This window comes from Gavia stellata, chromosome 21, assembly GCF_030936135.1.
Source record: "Gavia stellata isolate bGavSte3 chromosome 21, bGavSte3.hap2, whole genome shotgun sequence".
Lineage (NCBI taxonomy): Eukaryota > Metazoa > Chordata > Aves > Gaviiformes > Gaviidae > Gavia > Gavia stellata.
This window is the reverse complement of record NC_082614.1, coordinates 13,001,972-13,028,031: the sequence shown is the minus strand read 5'-3', so window position 1 is coordinate 13,028,031 and position 26,060 is coordinate 13,001,972. Positions and strand designations below refer to the sequence as shown.

The window sequence follows — 26,060 nt, the reverse complement described above, 5'->3', positions numbered from 1 at the left end:
ATACCAATAGAAATGTCTTTTTATCCTTCCCGGTGCAAATCCAGCGTAGGAAAACTACTCTTCCGCAGGTGACCTGTCTCATTAAAGTTACACCCAAAGCGCAACTAAGTTCAGAAATACTAACCAAGCTTAGTTCTCATGAAATAAAACTTAACACCTTGATTCAGGTATTTAAACATTGCAGGACTTTTACAAACAAAAGACATCGCTTAAATCCAAATGTGTTTCTGTATTGGTTAAGCTGCCTGCTTAAGTGCCCCAGATCCACTACATTCAGCACAGACGTCTGTTTTCTGGAAAGAACGGTCAGCACCCTTTACACGTGTGGCGTGCAGTTCGACAAAAACCTGCGGTATTGATCGGTTCACGACACAGCAGGCAAAAAATTCCTTACACGAGTTTTGGCCTCAGCTTAAACCTGTCCAGTCCCTATTCGTGAATCATATTACTGCCTCAAACTTCATTCACTCAAACATTATTTTGGACCAATTAAGAAATAGTGAAGCACATCAAATCAAGTAAGTTCTTGCTCGGTTTTTACTTATCACTCTTTAGCGTAAGCTTTTGCAGGCAGTCTGCCCTGAGCTGTTGTAATTGTGGCTGAGAAACACTGGTATTTCCAGTCTTTTCTTCCCTCCTTCATGTTTTTCTCCTTAAAAAGAGAGTTGTTGCTTTCCACACTCAGTATACAACCTAAGCAGCAAATGAGGCCAACACTGCTCTCAGCTGAAGCGTCAGCCCTCGAGGTTTCCCATGTCTCATTCTGCACTCAGGCATGTTTGCGGTTGCATTACTTTATTGCTTGTGCCAACTTTGTCGGTCTTTGCTATGAGAGTCTGTGACAGGGAACCACATGCTGCAGCTGCCAGTACATGACAAAAACGCCTCCGTTATTTCTCCACATTCATTGTTAAAGCTCATATTGACCACAGAAACTACCAGAAGTATTTTGCTATTTGCAGCTGGACACTTCTTGCCATGACTCTCCAGTCAACAGACTTCGCAAACCACTCAATTCGGGAAACAACTGTTGGACACGATTCTTCCCAGCAAAAGGGGAAGGGCAAAGCCTGTGTGACAACTGCTGGAAGGGCTAAGTAAGAGACGGACGATTCAAGGGATTTTGCATTAAGCTCTAACTTTGATACAAATGTATGTGTTGTTCTCTGGCCATTAAAACCATGCACCATTTTTTCAAAGGTAAGAAGTTCCATTACCTCCGTTTTGCACATTTAGAGATTACACGAAGCTCAAAACTTTCCCAGGAAATACTCTACAACAGATAGGTCTTTTCTACTCTCTAATTACCCGCCTTTCTAGAGGGCTTTTAAGACAGTTAACATTTAATATGAATGTAGTAATCATACTTTTACAGGTTAGGACAGCGGGCAGGTCCTATTGCTGATGCATTTAATTCTAGAACTCGTAGGAGCTCACTGAACGCACAACCAGAGATACTAACAAATGAAAGAAAATTGAAACGTATCTAGGATGAAAGCTCAAGATCTGAAACGCATTGAAAAGACGAAGTAATGAATAGTACCAGTCACTGAAAGACATTGGGAATCCATTTCTCTCAAGAAAATGCATTATACACTAAAAATGTAGAATAAAACCACATAGCATCCAAAGGATCATGGAAGACGGACAATTGATAGGTTTGAAAAAAATTATGACAACATATAACATCTACAGCATATGCAGACGTCCTTTGGAAGTTTTATATATGCTATATATATTTCAAAGTACACACAAGCTGCCTGTTTGGCAGGTTGAGAAAATAGGAATACATCTTGGGAAGGTCATGAAGAAAAAAAACACAAAGGAAAACAAGAGTTATTTACATTCAATAATTCAGTAGCCTTTAACATCTCTATATACATACATACTCTTTCTATATATGTACAGACTGTGATGGGATCTGAATGAAGCTTATTCCAAACGCAAAAGAAAAATACAAAAACCCCTTGATAATTCACTTGACAAATGTTTACAGGTCGCAGAGCTTTCTTCATTTACAAAGAAAATACCACACACTGACTAGACAACTAGAATCTTTGGGGAACTTTAAGTCCTTACAAGAGGTGTGTGTTCCCAATGGACCATACAGCGATTGGAAAAAAAATTGAAAACTTGCTGTGCAGAGGGGGTTTTTAGCAGGTTATAATTGCATTTACTGTGTCAGACATATCTTAAGTATGGAACTAGTTAACAAGTCAAAATTAGATTGCTGTCAAGGGACAGTTTAAAAAAGAAAACCCAAAATTTTATCCCTTCAATTCCCAAGTCAACTTAAATATGTATCCTCCCCTTCTACAGCATGCTTCCAAAACTTGGGTGGTACAGAAATTACTACGATTTTACATTCAGCTTTGCCCCTGTTGTCAGAGACATCTATCCTTTATAAATTTTATATCCATTTCAGATGATGATTTATACAAAGCAGATCAATGCCCCACAAGTACGAAAAATAGAGAGACCATTCTTGCTTAGCCTGGTAATTTATATGACATGACAATGGGTCTCTCCTTCCTCCCTGTGAGGATGTTTGCCTTAGGGACAGTGCTGCAAGAGGATACCCGCATAGCTGTTCCTTATCCCATCCACACTGCTATTTATATTCCTTTTCTCCCCCAAGCTTTATCAGCAGCTCATGCAAGGAACAAACTATGACCAAAAAACCACACCCGAACCACCAAGAACAAATTTTCAGGAGAGAAAATATTTCTGTAGCTGGAAGGCTGATTTTTTTTTTTTTGGTATTAACCTTTAAGATGTTAGAGCACTCCAGAACTGCAGATGTGTTAGTAACAGAATAACAAAGCCCAGGCATCGATGGTGGTAGGTAGCAGAGAACAGGCAAAGGAGAGCAAGCGGGGGGAACGATTTTTGGAATGGGAACAGTTCTTACGGATCTTTAAGTACTATCAGGTTTTTTTTTCCCTCCAGGGGACACAAGTCCATGGGAAGTTTAAGAGGGTCTGAGTGAACAGCATGTGCTATAAACTCTTGAAATAAAAGTAGTGTGGTTTGGTTGTCAATACGGAGAATAAACAGTATTTGCTCATCCCAACAACCAAAGTTAGCACAACAGGCTGAGAAGAGCACTTAGGAACTGAACATTTAAATAATGACTTGTTTAAAAAAAAAAATCACTAGCTGTGAACCTACCACTTCTAGAACCATCATACTGAGGATTAAGATCTAAAAAATTATGTTACCATCTCAGATGGTAGAAGATTCTACACCTAATAATAAAAAAAAAAGACAAAGTCTACACACAGCATGCTGTTACTAGCAATTTGGTTCACTATCTGCTGCGATAGTAATCTGTCAACATACTTCTCAAAATCCCATTACTTTTCCTGAAATTGATGCCAAATACATCCAATGGTGGGTACGAAACACATGAATATCCTCCCCCACACCCTGTCTGTGGTCTAGAGTTTTCCAGGGCATAACAAGCTCCTACTGGTATCACAGCACTCAGGCACACTTCCCTTTACTACCAGAGGATTAAAAAACGCCCAACACAGCTACCACCTGCACTACAAGTACTTTACAGAGATGTAGCAGGCACTACAGCAATAGGGAGCATGCTGACTTATTCTAGATCCGTATTTCCAGTTCATCACAAGCGTGTGCGGGGGATTCATCCCCTTGACCATTTCAGAGTGGGAGCTGAGGACAGCAGGGAGACTTCCCTCCCCGACAAGCAGGTGCTCTATTACCACACTGGGGTGCCGGCACAGGCAGCGTTAAGAGAACCTCAAGTGAGGTAATTCACGTAAGGCTGAAGTTGTAGAACATCTGGCCCTGTTACTTACGGAAAAACTCTTTGTGACACTGGAATCTGGCTCACCAAGTGTTTACAGAAGTGACATACACTACAGTGGATTGCTGCTCTGTCAGGTGAACCTTGCTTGAAATATGCACCAAGGTTTAAACACAGTTTAATTCTTGCCTCATTAATGAGTTCAACTGAAATAGTTGGACTGCAAGACAGAAGCCTGGTTAAAGCAGACTGGAACATGCCAAGTCCTGTTGAATTCCAATTGTACAGACTTGTTAGTTTTTTTTGGAATACAGTGATTGCCTAAACAAGACTCCACTTCTTGTTAGTACAATAACTTTTATTTGACATCTACAAGATCATTATCTTGTAGTTTTTTTGGACAGGTTTATACAATCTCAATTTTTCAATAGTGCAACCTGTGCAAGCAAGAAATGACAAACATTGTCCTTCACTTTCTTATAAACATCTACTATTATAGGCAAAACAAAACTTACCCATATTATAGATAAGTGACTATTCACATTTGTACATTACAATTTCTTTTAAACAGCTCCAGATAAACTCTACAATGTCTTACAACATATTAAACAGTATTCAAGTTACTGGGTAACAGAAACAGCACATACAGCGGAACCCTCAAGTGTTTCCCATTCTCTAATTTACAGCTCAAGTAAGGTTTCATCTTACAAGTGACAAATTAAATTACATTAATGAAGTAAAAAATATAAGATTGTATGCGAGATGGAAGTGAATTTGCACTTAAGTTTCCATAACCACCTCGGATTAAGGAAATGCTTCAATTTAAGGAAAATAGGCATCCAGCCATCTTTGCAGTACACATTAGGAATACCATTAATACATTAAAAATGAACTAATTTTAATTTAAGATGTTTATCACAAAAAGAACATGTTGTAGACTCAAATATATAACCCCCAGGAGAGAACCAGAAAAAATGCAACACCTGGGTATAAACACTATAAAAATGCAATAACCAATGCTGTACAACTAAGATTGTGTTTCTCTCTGAATTCCTCTTGTGTGTTTATCCTGTCCATGCCCGTTTCCAAAGACATGCACTGTCAAACAGAAACTGGGAAGGAACCTGAATGCATGATGTGCAACCCCTAGGTTTCATGCTTTTATAAACTCATAAATTGAAGAGAAAAACCCAATATATATTTTCTATATATATACTCAATACATGCATTCAAGGATATCTCCCACAGCAATGGCATTGATGCACTGCGTTAAACCCTGAGCACTGTATGACAAGATAAAAATAAAGCCTGCTTGGGGATTTTCAAGCATTTTCAAACAAATTGTGGTTTGTAGCTTAAAAGGCCAAAAGTAAAAGCATACAGGAAGCACTACAGAGAGCATAAGGAAAGACAGATGCACCACCATAAACAACTGCTGGCTTTCAGTTCTACCAACCTTTTTAGATCTCTTTATTCCCAAAGTATTTGAGAGCACACAACTGAACTGAAAAAGTTATATTTCTTTGGAATCTGTCCCTGATTTTTATGCAAGTGATATGCTTTTACAGCCTTTTCTCCTCAAACACCAAAGTCAACACCTGTAGTTTGTCCTCTTATGCATTGTTGAAATTGGTGATGCTTTGCGGGTGATGCTGCTGCCATATCTGCTGCTGTTGTACTGCAAGCTGTTGAGACTGGTCTGACGTTGACAGGAGGTTTACAAGGGGCGATACACAATTTGCAGGAATGATCAAACCTGAAAATAGTGACAAATCAGTTGTTTCATAAGCATGCAAAGTATTTATTCATTAAAACCTCAGGCTGATGATCCCACCATTTAATTTTGCAATAGTCAGCAGTGACCATTTCCAATGTCAAGTCTAATCAAGCACAGCTACAAGTTCTCCTTCTCAAGAAGGGGTTTATCTTCAGAAGTCAGATCCTTTAGGTCATGAAGCAATAGAAAGTTGCCATTTTGACCTGAAGACAAGTTTTATTTTTATGTTACCTGCTGCCACATAAAACCAGAAGTCAGCTCTTTTGCTTTTCTGGTCTCACAGAGGTTACAACACCATGGAAGTTTAAAACATGAAAAACCTAGTTGCAACATCTTAGGGAACTGTTACTAGAGTAGGAGCTGCCATGAGATATCCACAGGAAGTCCACATTAAAAAAAAATTATGGAGATTTCAGCCTCTGAAGTACCTGCTATAAAGGCTTCACTAAGAGGTTTAGCAACAAGAAATGACATCATCATCCTGAAGTCATTCTAAACTATTGATTAGATGTGACTTTCAGTAGCTCAAAACCCACAAAAACAACTATTTCAAGGGCTTACTATTCTTTGCCAGCAGTGGGAAAAAAGTGGAGCCCTTATGGTTTCAAAGGTAGCTTGGTTGGAATGCTTTTGTTCCTAGCAAATCAAAAGAACAGAGAGAGTAAGTGTTCCAAAGCCTGGCTGAAAAAAATTTCTTCCTTCTTTAACCTGACTCAAAACAGTGTTTGTGCTACAAATAGATTTCAACAGCTGTACTTCTGCCCCTCCCCAACATACACACTGACGGGCTTTTTCTCTTGTAAGCATCTTCATAAAAAGTCTCCTATGTGACTCTCAACATGAGGTGACTTGTAAGTTACAACTACCTTCTACTTCAAGATGGAAATAAAGGAGCAGCCAAGCCACTTACCTACGATTCTCTGCCCATCTTCTGTTCTTAGACGAACTATTTGCATTTTCACATTTGTACCACTCACAGAGGCTAGAACGCCTTCTACTTTTGTCCAGACGCTCAATACTGAACCACACAAGACATAGTAAGTTCGACAGCGGAGTCCAACTTCGCAAACTAATCCCAAGCCTGCCTTCTTACAATTGCCTCTCCTACAGTAGAAAGAAAAAAGCTTTTAAAAGAATTCTGCAAACAAAAAGTACCTAATTCAATTAAAAGTGAGACTTGAAGTTATTTAACATGTATTCAGAGTGGAGCAAGGGCTGCAAGTACACAGTAAGGGAAGGATACTTTATCCACAGCATGCCTCTCATGGTAAAGCTTTGAGAAGTATTTGCCTATTTAGGACCACATCTTCAAAATGTGCAGACAGAGCTTTAAGCCAAAGATACTACTCATTTAGATCACCTGAGAACCTGAATTTGTTACATATGAAACTGGTATCTGATCAGTATATTTCAGAAGCTCCAATATTAATCTGAAACTTCTACCAGTTACGCTGTTCCTCAGGAATTAAGACATCAGCTGCAGAGTTCAGACACACTGTTAGAAGAGGCAGCACAAGAACAGCTGTTTCTGACATCTCTCTCATCTTTATGTGAAGTAAAAATATTTTTTCCCCCAAGTAACATTTGAACTATCCTACCACAATAATAGATGAAAACAAGACACTTAAAGCACAAGCTACTCGTCGGTCATTATACGTCTACCGAGGCGCAATTTATACATTAGCATTCATCTAATATATTAGGACTTGAAGGGCAAATGCAAAGCTTCATGCTTCCACTCAAAGGTTGGGTCATTTGACTGGTCATGGGACAATTTTTCTTAAGCAAGAAACACAGGATTCCACACGAGTAACAGAAGAACAGAAGTAGTGATAAACCAGCTTAGATCAACAGTTTAAGTTAAAGCATCTATGTGCATACAAATACTAACCAATAAGCATGGGTGCAGGTGTCCGCAGAAGAATTGTACTGCTCTAACCAGTGTGGCAGAGCATCTTCAGAAGGTACCTGGAAAAGATATTCAAAGTGGGAATAAAGTAAAACACATCAAGACTTGCATAGAACAAAAGCAATTTGGTCATTACTATGAGAAAAGAGGGAGCACCAACATTTTGATGGGGAAGAGAGGTACATTATCCTGTAATTTCAGGCTATTCAATGGAAACACCATCTCAAAGGATGAGCAAAATGCTTGATCGTAGCAGAATCTCAGAGCTTTTCCAATAATCAACCTCATCTCAGAGTTTCCTCAAGGTTTTACAATTTCAACACCATAAAACTGTTTAAGAGAAGTGTTAGCTATCCTACCAGCCTCTAAACAAAATAGTCCATTACAGTATTTTAAACATCATCAGCCAACAGCTGAAGCTTCAGAGTCATTGCTTAGACTACACGGTACATAGCTGCTTATTTAAAAGCATGTTTGTACACCTTACACAGAAGCAAGACTTCGCCTTGCTAAACCCTAAAACCCCTTCATTTTATATTACCACACCACAGATTAGTTATATTCAGAAAGTTTTGGATATAGGAGTGCAGAAACCGTGTAGCCCTGCCTAAAAAGACCCAAATACAAGCTGTGCTCTGGAAAAAGCAGCCTAGTTTTTCACTTGCCAGAATCATACACAAATACCAGAAAAAGAAAGTCCGCATGTTTCTTTACGATTTTTAAGTTCAAAACTAGCATAATTTTAATGGTTACCTTCTTATATTTCTTTTTCAGGTCTGCACATGTTTCTAGTTTCAGTTGTTTCCCAGTATTTGGTCTGTATACTAAAAAAAGCTTCTTTTTAGGATTCACTTCTTTTACTAGAATAGCAGTTTTCTTGTTATTTCTTATCTGGAAAAGAAAGACAAACCAAAAACTTCATAAATTTCAACATGCTGACAGTATCTACCTTAAGTGATTCCATACTGTGTTCTTTACAGACTAAAAGTGAATATGTGTGTGTGCATACAGCAAGACAACCAGTAATAAGGACACCTTTAAAAGACAGTACCACTAATCTACATTAACTTCACAACTTTTCCTTACAGTGAAAGCATCTGGTTTCTTGACACAGGTTTAAATAAAAGCTATTAATTTGGGTTCACATTCTATCAGAAAACATCCTGAGCAGCTAAAAAGGGGTCCTTCATACTTAGAATTGGAAACAAACTTAACATGAATTTTAATGTAAGATTGAAAGCATTTTGCAAAACTGAACAGTAACTTTAACAGTAAATTTTTCAGAGGAGACCACGTATTTGGTTAGACCCCAAAAAACTTCTCTGAACATAATCCAAGAGAAAGAATCCTACCTGTAGTGATAAATAAAATCCATCATCTGGACCCGTCTGTTCTGCCCAGATCTTAGTTGCTTCGTCCCAAGACATTCCTCTCTCTACGCTGATCTACAAGAGAGCCATGCAGGGGTATTTGAATGGGAACGGGCTTTAAAACAGTTACAGACGTAAGGACTAAAGAACCATAGAACCAAATATTGCTCAGTGAAAGGCCCTCACTCAGCACATGCTTAGCTGACTGCCATGTTTTCAAAACATATCGGCAAGTTTTATTAGTTCATTCAAAGATACAGAATTAACTTACTGTGTATAGTTCTACATGTCCAGAGGTAGAATATCCAGGAGTTAAAAACTTCTTAACGTCTGCCTTCCTTACTTTCTCATCCCCAGAGCCCAAATCTTTAAAGGAAAGGATAGAGTTATTCTGTTTCTCTGTTCTTACTTAAGTACAATAATACTGAGAAATTGATTTACTCACCTAAGATGCCCATGTCATATCTTCCATTCTTCTTGGCGTTTTGAATAACCGCGTTTAACGTGTCAGAGAAGTACTGGAATAAAGCATTCTGCTGATGTACTTCCATACCAAGAATTCTATTCAGAAATTTCCCTATATTGTTATAATCTTAAAAAAATGAATAAGAAATACACGTATTAGGTCAACAAAGATTAAGTTTGATGACAACAAGCTCTCAATCAGTATTCAAAGAGTTTCAAAAAGACTACTTAAATCCATTCTTTCAGAAATGAGGAAAACATTCTAGAGTTCTCCAAAAGAGTCACTTTTTAGATAGTTTCAAATTCAGTTCTGTTGCTAGGAATCCACTATCATGATATATGATATTTCTAGTGACATTCTAAAGATACACTAAAAACACGCAAATACCTTTATCAAGTGTTAGTATTCCAGATCTGTCTTCTACATTTATCAAGCCTACGCCAATCAATCCCTGACGAACATCTAGGAAAAAGAAAGAAGTTAAATCATAGCTGCTTTGCTATCTAAAAATAAACCAATGAAGCAACAGCTTGTTTAGCATTCTTGTTTCAGGATCCAATTCCAAGACTTCTGACACCCCTCAAATACATTACTTGCAATTTTTAATACATCAATAAGCAAGACACAACTTTGCCTTCTGTCCTTCTAGGAAGCACAGGCAGGGAAAACTACTAATTGCACTATACATGAGCCCAGGAAAACAAGATATTGCAACAGATAACAGGAAAATGAAGTTGAGGAACTGTATGTAATACTTTGGCCAAACAGACATAGAACATGCCTTAGATTGAGAGAGTTCACGTATCTTGTTTCATACGTGAACTTCAACATTCAAGCAACACGCATAGGAGCAACACCCAGTGAGAGCCTATCTGGGCCAGCTGATTGGTTTAAATAGTAACAATGTTTTCTAGCTCTAAAATTATTTGCATTTTCTGCATACTAGAGAATAATCAAAAGGTAGCTATTGCATCCAGTCAATTATACCTACCTTTGAAGAAGTCTCCAGGAAAATCAGGAGGAGGTGAGACCATTGGGGAGTCTAAGTTCACAATGGATTTCATAACAATCTCTAAAGCATTTCTGCCATACTGCATGAGAAAGAGAAAGTTGCTCTAACAACAGCTTTTGTGCCTCAGCCCCAAGCACACATGGTTTAACAAGCATTTGTAATTCACAATAAAACATTTTTCTCTACCATATTAAAGGGAACTGGTTATTTGCTTTTCAATTATAAACTACACTATATAAACAGCCCAGTCTTAATTTCTAATTCCAAATTAATCTTCAGTTGTGACTGAAAGGACACATACCATTTACTTAAGACTTGGATTGTTCGCAAATGCAGAAAAGTAATTTACACACGTATGTGTGTTCCACGTGGCTTTGCAAACAGAATTAAGAATGTTTACTTGCTATCTCAGAAAAAGGCCTCCTATCAGAAAGTAATACAGTTAAAAGTAAAACACTTCACAGGAGATGGAAGAAATCCTTCCTCAACAGGTCATTTGTGGAGTAAGCACCACAGCATGAGCTTTCAAACAGAAATAGAACCATCACCTTGTTGTCAAAATTGAATCTGCTGAGGTCTCGAGTTTCTGTAGCCCGTCTGTCACCATGAGTGAGGGCTCCCTGTTAAGACACACCTTTGTAATTAAATCAGATTTTAAGAAAAAGAAATCTAAGTTGTATTTTCTCAAATGAAGGATCAGACTTCCTGAAACAATCTTACCAAACTCTCCAGTCTTTTTGCAACTATAGATGCAAATCTTTGCTCTCCTGCCAATTCAGAAATTAGGAACACATACTCTGGAGCAGTCACTTGGTTGGATCTATGAGTTCTTCCTGGATAATTAAGTAGAAGCACATATGTTAAATAAATCCCACTTCATTGAACATTTCTAATAAACTATGAATTGTGCAGAGCAAAGAAAAAAGCTAGAACTTAATCTTGCTGAAAATTAGTTTCTGCTGTAGTACAGCCAATAGAAGGTAGTACACAAATGCTCTAGAGTTGTGGCAACTTCCATAAAGACACTCGATACATTAAAAAAACCCTACGCTGCAGTGCAAGTTTGCTAGGTTTCTTTCAAAACTTTCAAGACTATACCTATGACTATAGACAAAGCTGATTCTGTTCACGGGTGAAGGAGATTGGAAGGGTCCCTCAGATTGACTAAGCAACCCCTTATTTCCCATGAATTAGCAGTAAATTCAGTTAGTATTACTGAGTATGCTAAGGAAAAGATAGGAAAAACTTATTTACCAAACTGCTGTATTGCTCTATCTGCGCTCCACGGCAACTCCAGAGTCATGTGAACTCTCCGTCTCTGATTCTTAGCTCTACGGTCTGCTTGCAATGATATACCAGAGCTGGCAGCCTCCGAGATTATGGCAATGTTCTTTTATTAAGAAAGGAGTTGTTAGTTAGCAATAAATCCAAGATCAAGCTTCAGTTTCTAAAAAAATTTAATTTTACAATTACTACTAACATGGGTCTGGAATGGTTTCACCGTTATTTGGTCTTCCTATCACACGGTGGGGAGCAGGGGAGAAAAAGTATGGCTCTCTTTATCAGAGTTAGAAACGCTAACAAATTTTGAGTGAAAGGAGTGGTTTTCGCTTTACTTTCCAGCAACACCGTTCTGTGCAAATGAAGAAAGGCAGTACGTTGCAGTTTTGCTATTCCAAAGGGCAGGTTTCTCTGATGTTGGCTGGCACTTCAGAAAGAGAAGTGGAGGGACACAAGGAGACTCACTCTGACAGCAAGCAACACAGAGAAGACAAAGTTGCTGCTAATACCGTATAAGGAAGAGGATATGGCCATTCTAGTATCTGAATGCATTTGCCTTGAAAGAATGTAAGTGTTTTGATGGTGCACAAGACACAGGAATATGAGTATTTACCCTCAAGTGTAAACAACAGACCATAGAAGTTCCACCCAACAGCTACATTTACTTGATTTGCCCTCTTGTGGTAGCATGTCCCAAATGAACCACAGGAAAGTTTTTTGTTCCCCCCCGCCTCTTTTATCAGCTTCAATTCTACCATTATTCCAGTCAGTATTTTCTTTCGGAGTGCAATTTGAAGGACAAAAGCTATGACTCTTCCCAGCATTACTGCTCAATGCTTGTTAAGGTAAACAACCTCCACCTTTTCCCTTCTGCCCCTCACTGAAAGTTTTTTCTCCCTCTCATACCAATTCAATCAGTGGTTTTCCCCATTTCTCAATTCCACTATTTCCTCTTGGAAGCAGAGGTACACAGTAATCCAGGTAAAGGAATCACAAAGATGTGGAGGGTTTATCTGCCTTTTAAACATATGCTGGTTTACAAGACCAGCTTAAAGGTGCTAGCTTTCAGTTTGGCACGCGTGTACACACCTCTTAAGCACAGACCTCTGTGGCCGCCCAAACTACAGCCTGACCTTTAAAGCATGCTGCAGCCACATATTAGACAGGACTACTGAACATACATGGTTTGAAAAACAAAGCACACAGCAGTGAACAGAAAATTCTTTCTAGTAGTACTTACAGTACCCAAAAAGTCACTGTGGGATAATGGTAGAGCCACAACTTGAATAACTTAGTGTTACTATGGCATCTGGCAAGTTTTTCTAAATCGTATCTCTAAGGATTACCTTATCTCCATCCATGAACCTCTGCTTTTCTGTGATATTTAGAATTTCAACAGGCACATCAAGTTCAGATCTTGACTCGTAAGATATGCTGCCATCATCATTGCTCACAACTCTCCCTTTGCGGCCTGTCATCTTTAAAAATAAAAGGGAATACAAGCTTATTATGGCAATACCAAAATTACTACATGACCAAAGACTTCAAGCAACAATGCTATTTATTCATACACCAACCTTAAATTAGATTCAGTAATTTACTCCAAGTGCAAAACTACATTAGGGAACCTGGATTATTTTCTGGTTGATGCCATTATCTGCTTTGCCCAACACTTATTTAGAGGTAAATCAGGGAATCAAAAGCATAACAAAGCATATCTTTGTAGAAATGACATAGTATTATACTACTGCGCATAAGGGATTTACCAGGAGGACTAAGAAAATAAACTGACAGCTGAGATTGTGATTTAAAAGACCCTGTTAAAATCAGTGACAATGATGTTTCTACTTGATAGAGATCGGTAGCTTAAAGACATGTTTCTAAAGTTATTGAGAAAAAGAGGTAATAATTCATCAGGCTTTCCACTAATGCAGTTTTATTACACAGATTCTTAATCTTCATTGCCTAGGAAGATGAACTAAAGCTGCTTCTGTTTTATATACACCAGTCTCAAATTGATTACAGCTAGTTAGAGAAATACACCACTATAAAGGAAAAGAGAAACTAGTATGATTTACCCAACAAGAAACTATCAGTCTCAGAAATAACTTATTTACCTATAAAACTCTTCTCTGTATTCTAATACAATCTTCAAGTTTCTCTTTAATTCAGAGGCATTCAGCAGGAGTAACCTATATACTTATCCCTGTGAGATTACTGTCTAAAACTGATAAACAAGTTCTCTTTAATAGATACTTAGGTCACATGCAACCCTGAAGAATGACGACACTGATTTACTGCAGCCAGATAGATATCATATGGCTACAGTAGAAAAAAACAACTTTTTCCTAAATGTGAACATCAGCCTACCTCTGCAACGTTTTCAGGACCACCCAGTTCATCTATAAGCTCATCCAGTGTATTAGGTGGAAGATCTTCAGCCAGCTTTTCCAGTTTATCAAGCAGTTCTTTTTTCATTTGTTGGGCCCTTTCAACAGCATCCTGACTTGTTACAAAGCTGCTGTTTGTGTTACTGTTTGCTGAAATTTAAGAGAGACTCTTTAAGATCTAGAATTTCACTGCCTAATTGCTAATGAAGTGAACAGACGCCAAAGAAACTTATTCTTACCTGACGTGTTGGTACTAGAAGTGGTGGTACCAACAGTGGAAGTAAAACAGCTAGGTCGTTTTGATCCGAGACCAGAAGCTAGTAAGGCACTTTGAATAGAATCTGGGTCTATACTTTTCTTCTTTTTCTTGTCTTTATTTTTTTTATGCTCTTTTCTAATTAACCAGGGATCTAAAGTTAAATAAAATATTTTCAAAAAATTTCAACATTTACTAAAAAGCCATCCTTTCCTTTGAAAAGCTACATTCTCATTACAAAAGGTGACTTACCAGAGTCTGAACCCTAGTGTGTAAAATCTACTCAAAGGAGATGCAAATCAACATTCTAGTACTAATTCCAGTCTCATTAGAATTAAACTACATGCTCAAACACTCTTATTTTTGGCTCACTGAAATGGTTAGGAAAAGACTTTATGCTTACTATCTGCAAGTACAGTTACTTGCTTGATGAAACATTTAAAATGTCTTACCATCTTCATCATCTTCACTGGATTCATCTCTGAATGGGTTGAAGTCATCATCATCTCCAGAACTCAAAAACCTGGAGCTCTCATTATCACTTTCTTCATTGTCTGAAGCATCAGACTCACTTTCACTCTCATCAGAGCTGCTACCTGCAAGGCCACCTGTTTTGCGAGCTTTTTTGGCTTCTCTGCTTATTTCTTCACCTAATACCATCACCGCCACCCCAGAAGAAACAAAAATAAAAAAATGGTTTTTTTAGACCTTGCAGTCTACTTTTGAGGTTTGTTTTACCAGCAGTACATACAAACTAGAAAAGTATTCAATTTCTAAAAATAGAACCGTTTAAAAGAATCTAATCTGAGTTTTCAGTAAGACCCCTCTTTCAACATTTTTGCGATCACCTACTTTTCAGTAAGAATATGATCAGTTTGGGAAGGGAAGTGGTATTAGGCTTCTCTTTACTGAGCCTCAAGAAAAAGAAAGCAATTATTTGCTTGACTGCATCAGGAAGTGGTTTGACACGTGCAAGGCATTTTGGGATACGGTCCCATACGATATCAACCAATTTTGAGCAAAGCAGTAACCAGAATTTACATGCTTTATTGTTTCAGCAGCAGTTTTAAAATCTACTAATGAAAATTTCTAACAAAAGTCTTGGAGACTTGTAATACATGCTCATCATGAATTACATACTGATATTTACAGTCCCATATTTTTTCCGGAGTTCACTCTTAGGCAACTCTAAAATTGCCATTTTCACTATGGCATTAGTGTAAGAACTTAAGCATTACCTTTTCGTTTCTTTATCTTGTTCTCCTTGCAAGGGCTGTCTCTGGGTGAATTGTTATTACTTTGAGCAGTCAAGTCAATTCCCAACAAGCTGAACAGCTTCTTCCTGTCAGGAGCTGGAAAGTGCTTTTCAATAAGAGACTGGAATACTCCTCTGTTTAAGAAAAAAGGGTTCTTCAGTCAAATTTGCATTTATTTAAAGTAGAAACCTGTAACATTTTAACAGCTTGCTTGACTTCTCTGAAAAATTATTCCTTGTGAATGCTATTACACAAGCACCCTGTATAATTATCACCCATATTACTGTATTTGTCACCTTCTTAAACAGAGGAGACATTTACTTTACAGCACTGTTACTTGTAACTTGTTAATTTGGTTTTGGTATCAAGTGGTATTGCTACTGCTATTTTCTTATCACTCCAAGTTTAAATGACAGATTAACTTCATTTATTAAGATCTTCAGCAAGGTAGTCTCAGGATTGGATCTGGCTCATCTGATAAAAGAGGGAAGTCGTGATTGTAACTTGCTTTGGTATAAGTGCAGTGTACACTTGACAAGTCTTCCCCTCCTCCCATTTTGAGTACAACAGTACCAGCTGTTTCACACCTGAAAACATCATTTCACAGAGTGCCAGCAGAACTAGGAACTAACCAATGGTTCACTTGAGCAATACTGTCAGATTTTATGTACAGGCAGCTTCAGTAAAGAACATCAATACTAAAGGACACCCAACTTTCTGTGCACTGATGCATGTTTTACACATGAAAGGACAAATTACTACACACACTAAGCTGGACTAAGGTTAGTTTTGTAATGGACAGTTCTAACAAACTTCAATCTTACTTTGCTGTAGAAACAAAGTCATTCAGTTCACCACCACCTTCCTCCAAAGCTTCTAATGTTCTTGCTTCTCCTGTGGACTGCAGGCCAATAACAACACACTAAGGGACAAATGAATACAAGGCATTGTCACTAAGATGACTGACTTTTATTTTTGCCTGATTATCTGCTCATTAAATAGCTTCAATACAATAAAGTACAGAAGCATGCTATTACTATGTCTGAAAATATCTGTTACAAACAAAAAAAATCCAATAGCTTTACATTTAACAAAGATATTTAAAAATAGGTCTTGACCAACTTACTTTCCCATTCTTGATTTCTTCCCGAGCTAGCTGCACCACCCTCTTCACTTTAGATGCTATACAAAGGTACTTGAAAAACCTCTGATGAGCTGACCAAAACTGACCCCACATAGACTTTTTCATTCGTTGTTCTGCATCGATAAGATCAGCCGCTTGCTGAAACCTCTCTCTGGCACTGACCCACTGAAGAAGAAAAGTGTTAATTGCTTTACATGTCAAATTTCAAGGCTACACAGGTACATTGTCTAATATCCAAATAAAAGAGAAGTTCGAAGCTACAGTACTATGGGACTGCAAGTCAAGGAAACTCATCATACATCAAAACAAAGCTCACCAAAAAAATAGCTATGGCTTAGTAAATTCAGACGATATTTACTCTCATAATGAAAAGCAGATACATTTACATTACTACCAATGCAAACATATACAGTATTTTCTAATTATCTAGTTTCTCCATTAATCCAGTCAGGTTAAGAAAGCAAAAAGCACTGCCCATAATTAATACATATAAAGCAAGATCCCAAGAAGAGAAAAACGCCACTGTCTTTGTTTCTACAACATTTTGTTGTACCATTTTTTTCCAGATTAAGTAAAGTAAGCTTTGGACGCAAGTTTAGTGATTCATTTAAACAACATTCATAAAGTGCTGTTTTAAAGTTGATGTTATACACCTGTCAAAGATAATTTTTAATTATTGTAGCTCTACAACACTAATACCGAGTCACACTTAAGCACCTCTTAAGCAGGTAAAGAACCTGCTCATTTTAATCTATGTCAAAGGAGTAACTATTTTTATCTAATACAGCAGTAGTAATGTACAAGCAGAATGGACACTCAGGAAAAAGACACTCAGCTTAGCATATGGACAAAATAATTAAGAACATCATGAAACAGATAACCAGCAGGTAAATAAAGGAAAACAGTAAAGGGAACCACAGCCTCGATACTTTAGATTTGATCTGCCACGTGATTAAAACTATCACCGTGCACTGTTTAACTACAAGCACCACTCCACAGTCCCGCTTCATTGAAGAAGTGCATGCAGCCTGTCCTCAGCTCAGTTGCCTAAAGGGGGAGGACTGGAGCACAAAAATATGACCAACAGGTGAACAGCTTTATCTTAGGCAACAATGACCAAGATCTCTGAAGTACTGCTAGAAGGCAGTGGATCCGGCAAATATTGGCAGGTGCACCCAAAACTGCAGCTTTTAAGACTCAGAACAAGAATTAACAGCTTTTTCCAAGTCTTAAATGGAGAAATCTTTACACCAAGATGAGACAAGAAGATGCCATTCATCTCTCTCAACACGCTATTTCAGGAGCATTCAAGTTTAAATCAATTAACTTCAATCTCTCAGAGCTCAATACAGAAAGCAAATTTTAAAAGGTGTTCTTACCAGTTTCACAGATTTATTGTACATTTTAACATATTCCTGTGAAAGCAGAACTTCATCAATTTTGAAAGTTACACCTGAAAAACTCAACTGCCTTGCTATGTACATTCCTCTCAGCTTCATATCCATAGCAACTATTTCCATGGCACCAACACCTCTAAAATAAAGGAACAAATTAAGTCAGTATTAGAATTTTCAAGAGCAAGGATTTCTTTAAAAAAACCCCAAACACTCAAGTGCTTTAGAAGAAAATAGCATGCTTACAAATGTGAAGGAATATGTTTTCAAAATCATTAGTACTGTTTTGTTAAACACATCCAATCAGGGGGTCTTGAAATTTAGCCTTCACACAAAACTATATCCCTGCCTGATGAGTATTAAGTGTATCCCAAGAGGTATAAACAATCAAAAAGTTACTTTTCCCCAAATGACCTATCATGCATTAGGGAACAGTACCTTACAAACTGTAATTGGATAATGAAGTTGGTCCAAATATGTAACAAAATCTTGCATTGCAATTTTATAAAATCCACTGAAGATTTAAAATAATGGATAAAAACTGTATTAAGCTATTCAGATTTATGTTGGTATGAAAATAATTAAACTAGTAGGCAACTTAAGTTCTCTTCAACAGCAACACAGCTTTAGCAATACCTTGAGAGCACAGAAGTCAACTGCAAAGCTAACCTACTCACAAGCTTGGGCCTGTAATTTCATTATTACTCATTTGATACATACTCAGTAATGGAGACTACACTTGCACAGTCTAGAAAAATCATGCATCATGTAGATGGTATGCAAGAAGATGCATACTAAGCCCTACTGTAGCATCCTGAAGTGTAGGCAAAACATAATATACAAGATGCTCACCTACCAAAGAATGTAGCAGTTGCATATTCTACTGACCTCTCACATTTAGTTTTTTTAATAAGATCTGAAATATGAAGTACTTTGCAACAGCATACATAATATTTCTGAACTGGGTTCTTATGTCAGCAAGCATAAGAACAAGACTTATTCCTGTTAAACTGCCTAAGCTGAAGGCATAAACATTAGATCACTTCTGCATATATGAGATATCAACTATACTGAGCATACTCAGTACATACAGTGTGTTTTCATGATGAGGAGCAAAGTATTTTCGTTTTGTAACACACACATTTTAAGTGGACTATTTTCCTAGCAAGCTTCTAAAGCTCTCAAGATTTTCTGTGAGCGAGGGAAACGTCCCATTTCGCACCACATAAGATAAGTTACATCTCTGCTAGGTTTAGAAGCTAGAGTCAGAAAGTTCTTAGTATGACAGGAAAAGTTTGCAGAGGACTATGAGTGAGTGAAGACAAAGGAACTTGAAAGCACAGTCAACCACAACTGTAGGCGTTCTTGCTATAGCTCTTCGAAATATTACCTTCTTTCAACAGCCTGAATAAAATCACTGAATTCCCTAAATGGAGTTCCTTCACCCCATATTCCAAGACGGTTCATGTATGCCATATTTCTTGGCTCAGATGCACCTAGGAGAAGAACACACTCTGTACCAATGCCAGTAAAACCATACAGAAACATTTAACGCAAACCAAGTAGTACGTACCTGTGGCACTAGCATAAACAACCCTGGCTTTTGGAAGTTTATTTTGGAGTTCCAATACAGCCAGACCTGTTTTTGTTGGTTTTGATGAACCAACAGGACACAGATTCTTAGCTTTATGACACTCATCAAATACAATCTGAACCGTAATTAAGGAAAAACTTTGTCCCCCTTATTTTTAGAATGGGGAGCTAAAACAGAAGACAAGAAAATCTGCTAATTACAATAGGTGGCAGCAGTAAACTGTAAAACTCAAAAGACACTAGTCATTTTTCATTAAAAACTTTGGGAAAAATATTTAGCTAGTAAGTATTTAAGAGCACAATTACCAACACCTGACTCCTTTAAAATGCTGTTAGCATTCAAAAAAATTTTTAACAGTTCACCGGAGAAAATTTTAGTGTAAACTTAACGTTCTTAAACATCGTATTTTAATTTCATGTGTTTGTCACAGAAAAAGCAGAAGCTTCACTCTCATACCAGAGTTGTGTGCCAACAATATGATGGTAATAGATTTGGCACAAAGTTGGTAAAACTTCAAGTCTAATGTCAGAGCATGCACACGATTGACTATTGTCATGAATAAAGAATAATACCTAAAAATACCGCAAATAAATATACAAGATTGTCTTTAAAGATGTAAGCTTAAATAGCAATTTGGTTACAATCAACTGAACTCCAGATAAAGGATACAACTCCATCAAAGTCTTCACCACACCAGTGAAGAAGCTGCTTTAATCTGGTTTTGTATTTACCACCAGACTGACTTTCACCAATAAGAGAAGAATAGGTAGCAAAGATGACACCTTTCTTCACACTTCCGTTATGTTTGGAAGAAATTTTCCCATACTTGAACTGCAATAAAAAGATAAGAAATTATTCAAGAGATATCCCTCCTCAAACCCACCTACCATATGATTAAGGGATACTGGTGGTCTTAACCTTAAGGTGTGTACACTTTGAACCACCTGTATCCTTGCATCATGATTAGGGCATAGCTGGCATATGGTAACACGGTTAAGGGGTTCTACAACGCCTTACTTAAGTATATATTTAAGGAAGACTAGATCTGAAGCCTCAAAAGATTAACAGCCACATTCTTTGACTACAGAGTTTCCTTAACTTAAATACAATTAAGATTTTAGTTTCAATGTATCCCTCAGAGCTAATAGGTCAAGTGTATTTACAGTTGCTACCATGACAATTTCTAAAGCTTTATTGTATTTTAGAAATTAAAACTTCACAAAGCAAAAATATTAAAACAAACTTTAAGTTCAGAGAATGCAACCAGTAATCGCACTTCACAATTTATGTAAGTGGCTGATCCTGAGCAGAGGCACAGTCTCCAAAAATAACTGCACGCGCTACCACTGCCTTAATAAATTACTGAGGAACTCTATTATTCAAGTATTACATACAAAACATATTACATATAAAATGTGTGCTGGGAGATAGAAAGGAAAAAATTAAAATGCTACAAAGGCTAAAAGATTTAAAGAATATTTCAACTGCTAGAAAATACTCTACTAGTAGTGTCAGTAGTGGCTTGAAGAGTAGTGGTTTTCTTAAAAAAAAATCACATGCTAAGACTTAATCCTACAAGGGGCCTATTTACATGATTAACTTAAAGCACTGTGTGGTTCTTCGTAAGATTAAGGCCTGTCAAACAAGACCTAGACAGTAAATTTATGGAAATTAGTACATTCTTGCTCTTAAAACCGTCAAAATGCACAACTTGTCACACAAGCGTACCTAAAGTTTTGCCTCAACTGTACATAGTAAAAAGTTTCCACACCTTGTTTAATGAATGAACCAATATGTTTTTTGCTCCAATATCTCTCAAATCTCTTTCAGCATCGTATTTCAGATCATTTGACACGCTAAACCTGAAGATATAAAACAAAGCATATATCCTGTAAGTTACAGCAGACATTCAAAAAGCAGTTGCTAGAACATGTGTCAGAGGATAGATTACACCGAATTTAAGTACTGTAGTCACTACAGTGTCTGCTGTAGCAAACCCTGACACACTTACCAGACTGCTCTTTTTCTGCCTAACAAGTAATTTTCATAGATTATTCCAGCTATGGTCCTTCCTTTTCCTACACCAGCACCATCACCTATCAAGAATCCAGCTCTGTCTCCATTGGGCAGGAATGTTTCATGTTGCTGTAGGAGAAAGAACAAAAAACTTGTACCCATTCTCCAGAACACATCACTGCGGATTGTCAGAAAGCAAACATAAGAAACATCCTATTGGATGAGACCAGTGGTCCACCCAGCCAAGCAGCCTCCCAACATCAGGAAGGGGGGATTTTATTTAGGGAGAGCATATAAGCCTTACTGCTTTATGTGATCCATTTGCCCCCTTCTTCCCTCAGCACTTTGAACTGCTCTAAAAACTGCTGTATGTATCTAATTATTTTAGCACCAACTACCAGACTGGCTGACTTTTTAAACCACCGATATGCACCTCCACAGCCTTTTGTGGCAGCAAGACCCAGACATCCACTGCCTGTGTAAAGAAGTATTCTTCTATCCATTTTAAACCAATCTCCTATCAGTTTCACCAAGTTCTCCTTCGTTCTTGTTTTGTGGGATTCCACTGCCTTCTTGATTATGTAAACCTTGATTTCATTCCCCTTCTTTTTTATCCTCTCCAGCCTGAGGCATCCCAGACTTGTTAGTCTCTTTTCATGAGGCAACTTCTTCCCTCCTGTAACCATTTTAGTTGTCCTCTAACTTCACGACCTTCCTCCCTGACATGCAGAGAGCTGCACACACAACATCTGATGTGGGCCCACTGAAGTTTAATATAGCAGCAAAGTAACACCCAGTCTTGTTCTCTGTACCCTTCCCAGTGATGCCAAACAGTGTTGGCTCTTAGCCTGCTGCTACTGCAGCCATTAAGCTATTTCAGAGAAATAAAAATAATGACTAAGATATCATTCTTGAGTTTTAAGACAGTTTGGGATCAGCATCATGGAAGTGATTTAGGCAAAGTTTTCCTAGGTGTATTACCTCACATTTATCTGAGCTGAAGCTCACCTGCCACCTTCTAATGCAACTCAAACCTTTAAGCTCTTCTTATTTTATCTCCTTGTAAAACTGACATAGCTGCACTTGTCAGATAGTAGTTTTTCTTCTTAAATTCTGTTAGCTTTTAAGCTGTACTAATGTCTAGCATACCTGGGCTGCGTAAGTGATTGCTTCAAGCTGCAAAGCTGACAACCAGCCACTATCAATTGTTTCTTCTGATATTGATGTCTGATACCACACATCAGGAGGAGTTACACTGGATAATGAGCTGGTTTCCACTACCGGGTCAGGATGACGTAGACCAATTTTTACTGGTTGAAAACAGAGGGGGAGGAAGGGAGAAGATGAAAACATAACACAGAGTTCTATTGCTGCAGCACAGGTTATTATGTTTACCAAAACAAGTTACAATTATCCACTGCAAAGGCTGAACTCAAGAACTACTATGTTTCATTGCAACAGTACGTCAAGTGTTAAACAAACTGCATCACATAGGAAATAATACATTAACCTGAATTTATGTAACTGCAATCTTAAGTTTGTTCCTCTTCTCACCACTTTCCCCCAATTTTTATGAAATTAGGTAAAATTCAGTTCATAGAAAATGGAAGTACTTGTGTACTTGACATGTTTGAGAAAAACTGGTCTGAACCTTGCCTTCCCAAAAGGCCAGAGGCGGCCTCAAGATGCCAGAATCACAAAAGCAACATTCTTCTCACTATTTATATAGTGCTGTTTTTAAACAGCATGAGAGGAGAAAAGATTTAGAACAGACATGGTTTAATTGCTGACAGATCTCATCAGTGACAATAAAAATTAACCATTTAGCTACAAACTCCATGCAAAATTTTTTGCCTTGCTTTTACAGCAGGTCAGCAATGTACCTAGGAAAAAAGATAAGCTTTTTCTCACTGGTTACAATAAAGAGAAAGGAGAAAAAAGAGAACATGGCAATTAACAGCAGTAAAAGATTCACTTTTTAAAAAAAAAAAAACAAACACAAAACAGCTCTTAGAAGTCAGTCAGGAACAATTCAGGAAGAAATGCGCTCAGGGTAATTTCACACCAAAAGACTAGATTCTTAAGCGTAGCAGTGACCACTTTACAAAACTTCCTCTGCTGAGGCACTAAGAGTCTTAACACAGGTAGAAAAGCCTGATCTTGTTTCATCGATCATATTTCTGAAACAAGTACTGCTCAAAGATACACTAAAAATAATTCCTTTTCTATTAAAAAATTCTGCGTACCCTCCAAATCTAAGCGCTACAGAAGAGAAAAACTTCCTAGGAAAACCCACCACAAATTCAGGTCCTTTTTACTTGAGTCAGATTGTAACCTATCTGGTTTTTGGTGTTAGTAACTACAGAAGAGTAAGTAACAAATTAGGTCTCAAAACATCTCAGCCTTTTGATGTAACAAAACATTAGGTCATACATTTTATTGGCATATACTCAGCATAAGTTTCTGCATGGCCCATTTCTTCTTCATCTTCTTCCTCAGGTTCTTCCTCTTCTTTTACTGCTGGCACTTTCTAGAATAGATAAATACCTGCATTACTCAAACAGAACATTGTTAATACTCTTATGTCCTGGAAATTAACACGAGAAATGAAATAAGCACAAATTTGCACTTGAATGTTTTTAACACATGTACTAGATGAACCAATGAGCAGCTGGGAAAACTACAGACAGAAATGTAGATTTCTTACACTCTGAACAACCCTTCAAAGACACAAAGTCAGGGAACTTCCTCTCCTTTGCAAGGAGATTCAAGTACACCAAACTCACATAAGCAGAATTAAAAAAGAAACACTTCTTACAGCATATTAAATCCAAACAGTGACTTAAAGAAAACCTGCCTTGAAAACACACAGCTAGTTAACAGCCAAAACCTAACTTTCAGTACTCCCATGAAGTCTCCTGCAGTTTCACATTCATTACGTAATTTCACAACTTCGGGGAATAGTTACAATACTCACAGTTCTATCCTGTATTCTCTGAAATGTGACAGTTACCCATTTTTCACTTGAATCAATGTAAATATATGAATATTTTTGAAGTACTCAGTAGATGACAAATAAAAATAAATCTTCCACAACTACTAATTTAATGTTTAATATAAAAAAAGTAATATGAAAATCCTTCTGTGTGCCAGTCATTAAGGAGCACACTGTTCATCACAAACTTCAGCCTGATTCTAGCTATCAGTCAAGATGCTGAAACTCAGGTGTGTACAGCATCAGAATGTATTTTCATTACATTTGGAAAATTGAACGATACTCAATTTACATCTTATATCAAACTGCCCAGAAGGTCAGCCATGCTAGGGGAAAGTCTTCTAGTTTCCTCGTTGCTAGTTATATGAATGGGGATATTTTAAAAGAAAATGTTTTAAACCACAGAGCAAGCGATATGCTTATCAGCTTTAATTGGAGCACACCCTTCTTTGTCCACACAATGAGATTCTGTTAAGGTCAGTAACTTCTTGAAATTGTCATTTACTATATAGGTAGTCTGCTCTACACAGCTGTTAGTTTTAGTCATCTAACCAAGCATTCATCTAGCGAAGAAACTAACCTTTTGAACGAACAGATGCACTCGATAATTCTACCACACAAAAGGCATATATGAGTAACTACTGAAACTAGTCACAGGTGGCTGTGGCCAATAAAACATACATTCATTTGGCAAATTAACCATTTGTACTACTTACCATAGTAGGTGAAAAACTTCTCATTTTAATATCATTTATCCATATTCTTGCTACCTCTTTTGTGGAAGCCTCCTTCTTTACTGCACCATTGCTTAGATCAGCTACAAAAGAAAAGCTGTGTTTTACAGGAATTCCCTCCAAACATCAACTGAAATTAACATCCTTCTCTACTAATTAGTTGGAAGAGAAGTTTAAAATGTCCAGTAGCACACTGATCCTTCAAGAATACAATCAATATTTTTGTTCAACTTAAAAAGTCTCTGAGCAAGGACTTAAATCCTGTTACTACTTTGACTGAAGAAGCTTCCCATGCAATACCACCACATCTGACACAGTTATGTATTAGTTTCAGTATTTAAAAAATAAAAATGTTTTGGACCTTCACCAAATCTATACAGAGTATTTAGAAATACTTGTCTTGTGAGCCTTTGAAGTTTAATAACAAACCAGAAAGCCCAGTGTTTCAACAAAAATTAACTTACCTGGTCTGGTGGCATTTACCACCTTAGGAGAAACTACAATTATTTCTGTAAAATAAAAAGTCAACACTTCGGACTCAATTATTTAAAGTTTGTAACAGGATCCTACAAGAGGACAATTTATTAACTTTCCTGTCCTCAGCCACATTTGGAAGCAACTGGCAATAGGGTTCAGTACAAAAATAAAAAAATTACACAAGGATAGATGTAAAACACTGAAAGCAGCTGTC

At 37.4% G+C, this 26,060-nt stretch overlaps 1 protein-coding gene across 1 annotated transcript in view; it reads right to left on the bottom strand.

Annotated features, from left to right (window-relative positions):
- Positions 1-4,030: 4,030 nt before the first annotated feature.
- Positions 4,031-26,060, bottom strand: part of SBNO1 (strawberry notch homolog 1) — a 33,192-nt gene continuing 11,162 nt past the window's right edge. The window contains exons 5-32 of the mRNA XM_059827538.1: positions 25,352-25,452; positions 24,074-24,170; positions 22,790-22,950; positions 21,636-21,769; positions 21,396-21,486; positions 20,294-20,455; positions 19,604-19,739; positions 19,421-19,526; positions 18,016-18,169; positions 16,619-16,801; positions 16,317-16,414; positions 15,475-15,626; positions 14,689-14,886; positions 14,220-14,390; positions 13,961-14,130; positions 12,937-13,068; positions 11,564-11,699; positions 11,030-11,142; positions 10,858-10,929; positions 10,289-10,388; positions 9,685-9,759; positions 9,277-9,423; positions 9,103-9,197; positions 8,814-8,906; positions 8,215-8,352; positions 7,444-7,520; positions 6,463-6,656; positions 4,031-5,531 (exon numbers count right to left, since the gene is read on the bottom strand). Of these exons, the coding sequence (XP_059683521.1) occupies positions 5,389-5,531; positions 6,463-6,656; positions 7,444-7,520; positions 8,215-8,352; positions 8,814-8,906; positions 9,103-9,197; positions 9,277-9,423; positions 9,685-9,759; positions 10,289-10,388; positions 10,858-10,929; positions 11,030-11,142; positions 11,564-11,699; positions 12,937-13,068; positions 13,961-14,130; positions 14,220-14,390; positions 14,689-14,886; positions 15,475-15,626; positions 16,317-16,414; positions 16,619-16,801; positions 18,016-18,169; positions 19,421-19,526; positions 19,604-19,739; positions 20,294-20,455; positions 21,396-21,486; positions 21,636-21,769; positions 22,790-22,950; positions 24,074-24,170; positions 25,352-25,452 (3,629 nt within the window). The 3' untranslated portion in view covers positions 4,031-5,388. The remainder of the gene's footprint in view (positions 5,532-6,462; positions 6,657-7,443; positions 7,521-8,214; positions 8,353-8,813; positions 8,907-9,102; positions 9,198-9,276; positions 9,424-9,684; positions 9,760-10,288; positions 10,389-10,857; positions 10,930-11,029; positions 11,143-11,563; positions 11,700-12,936; positions 13,069-13,960; positions 14,131-14,219; positions 14,391-14,688; positions 14,887-15,474; positions 15,627-16,316; positions 16,415-16,618; positions 16,802-18,015; positions 18,170-19,420; positions 19,527-19,603; positions 19,740-20,293; positions 20,456-21,395; positions 21,487-21,635; positions 21,770-22,789; positions 22,951-24,073; positions 24,171-25,351; positions 25,453-26,060) is intronic.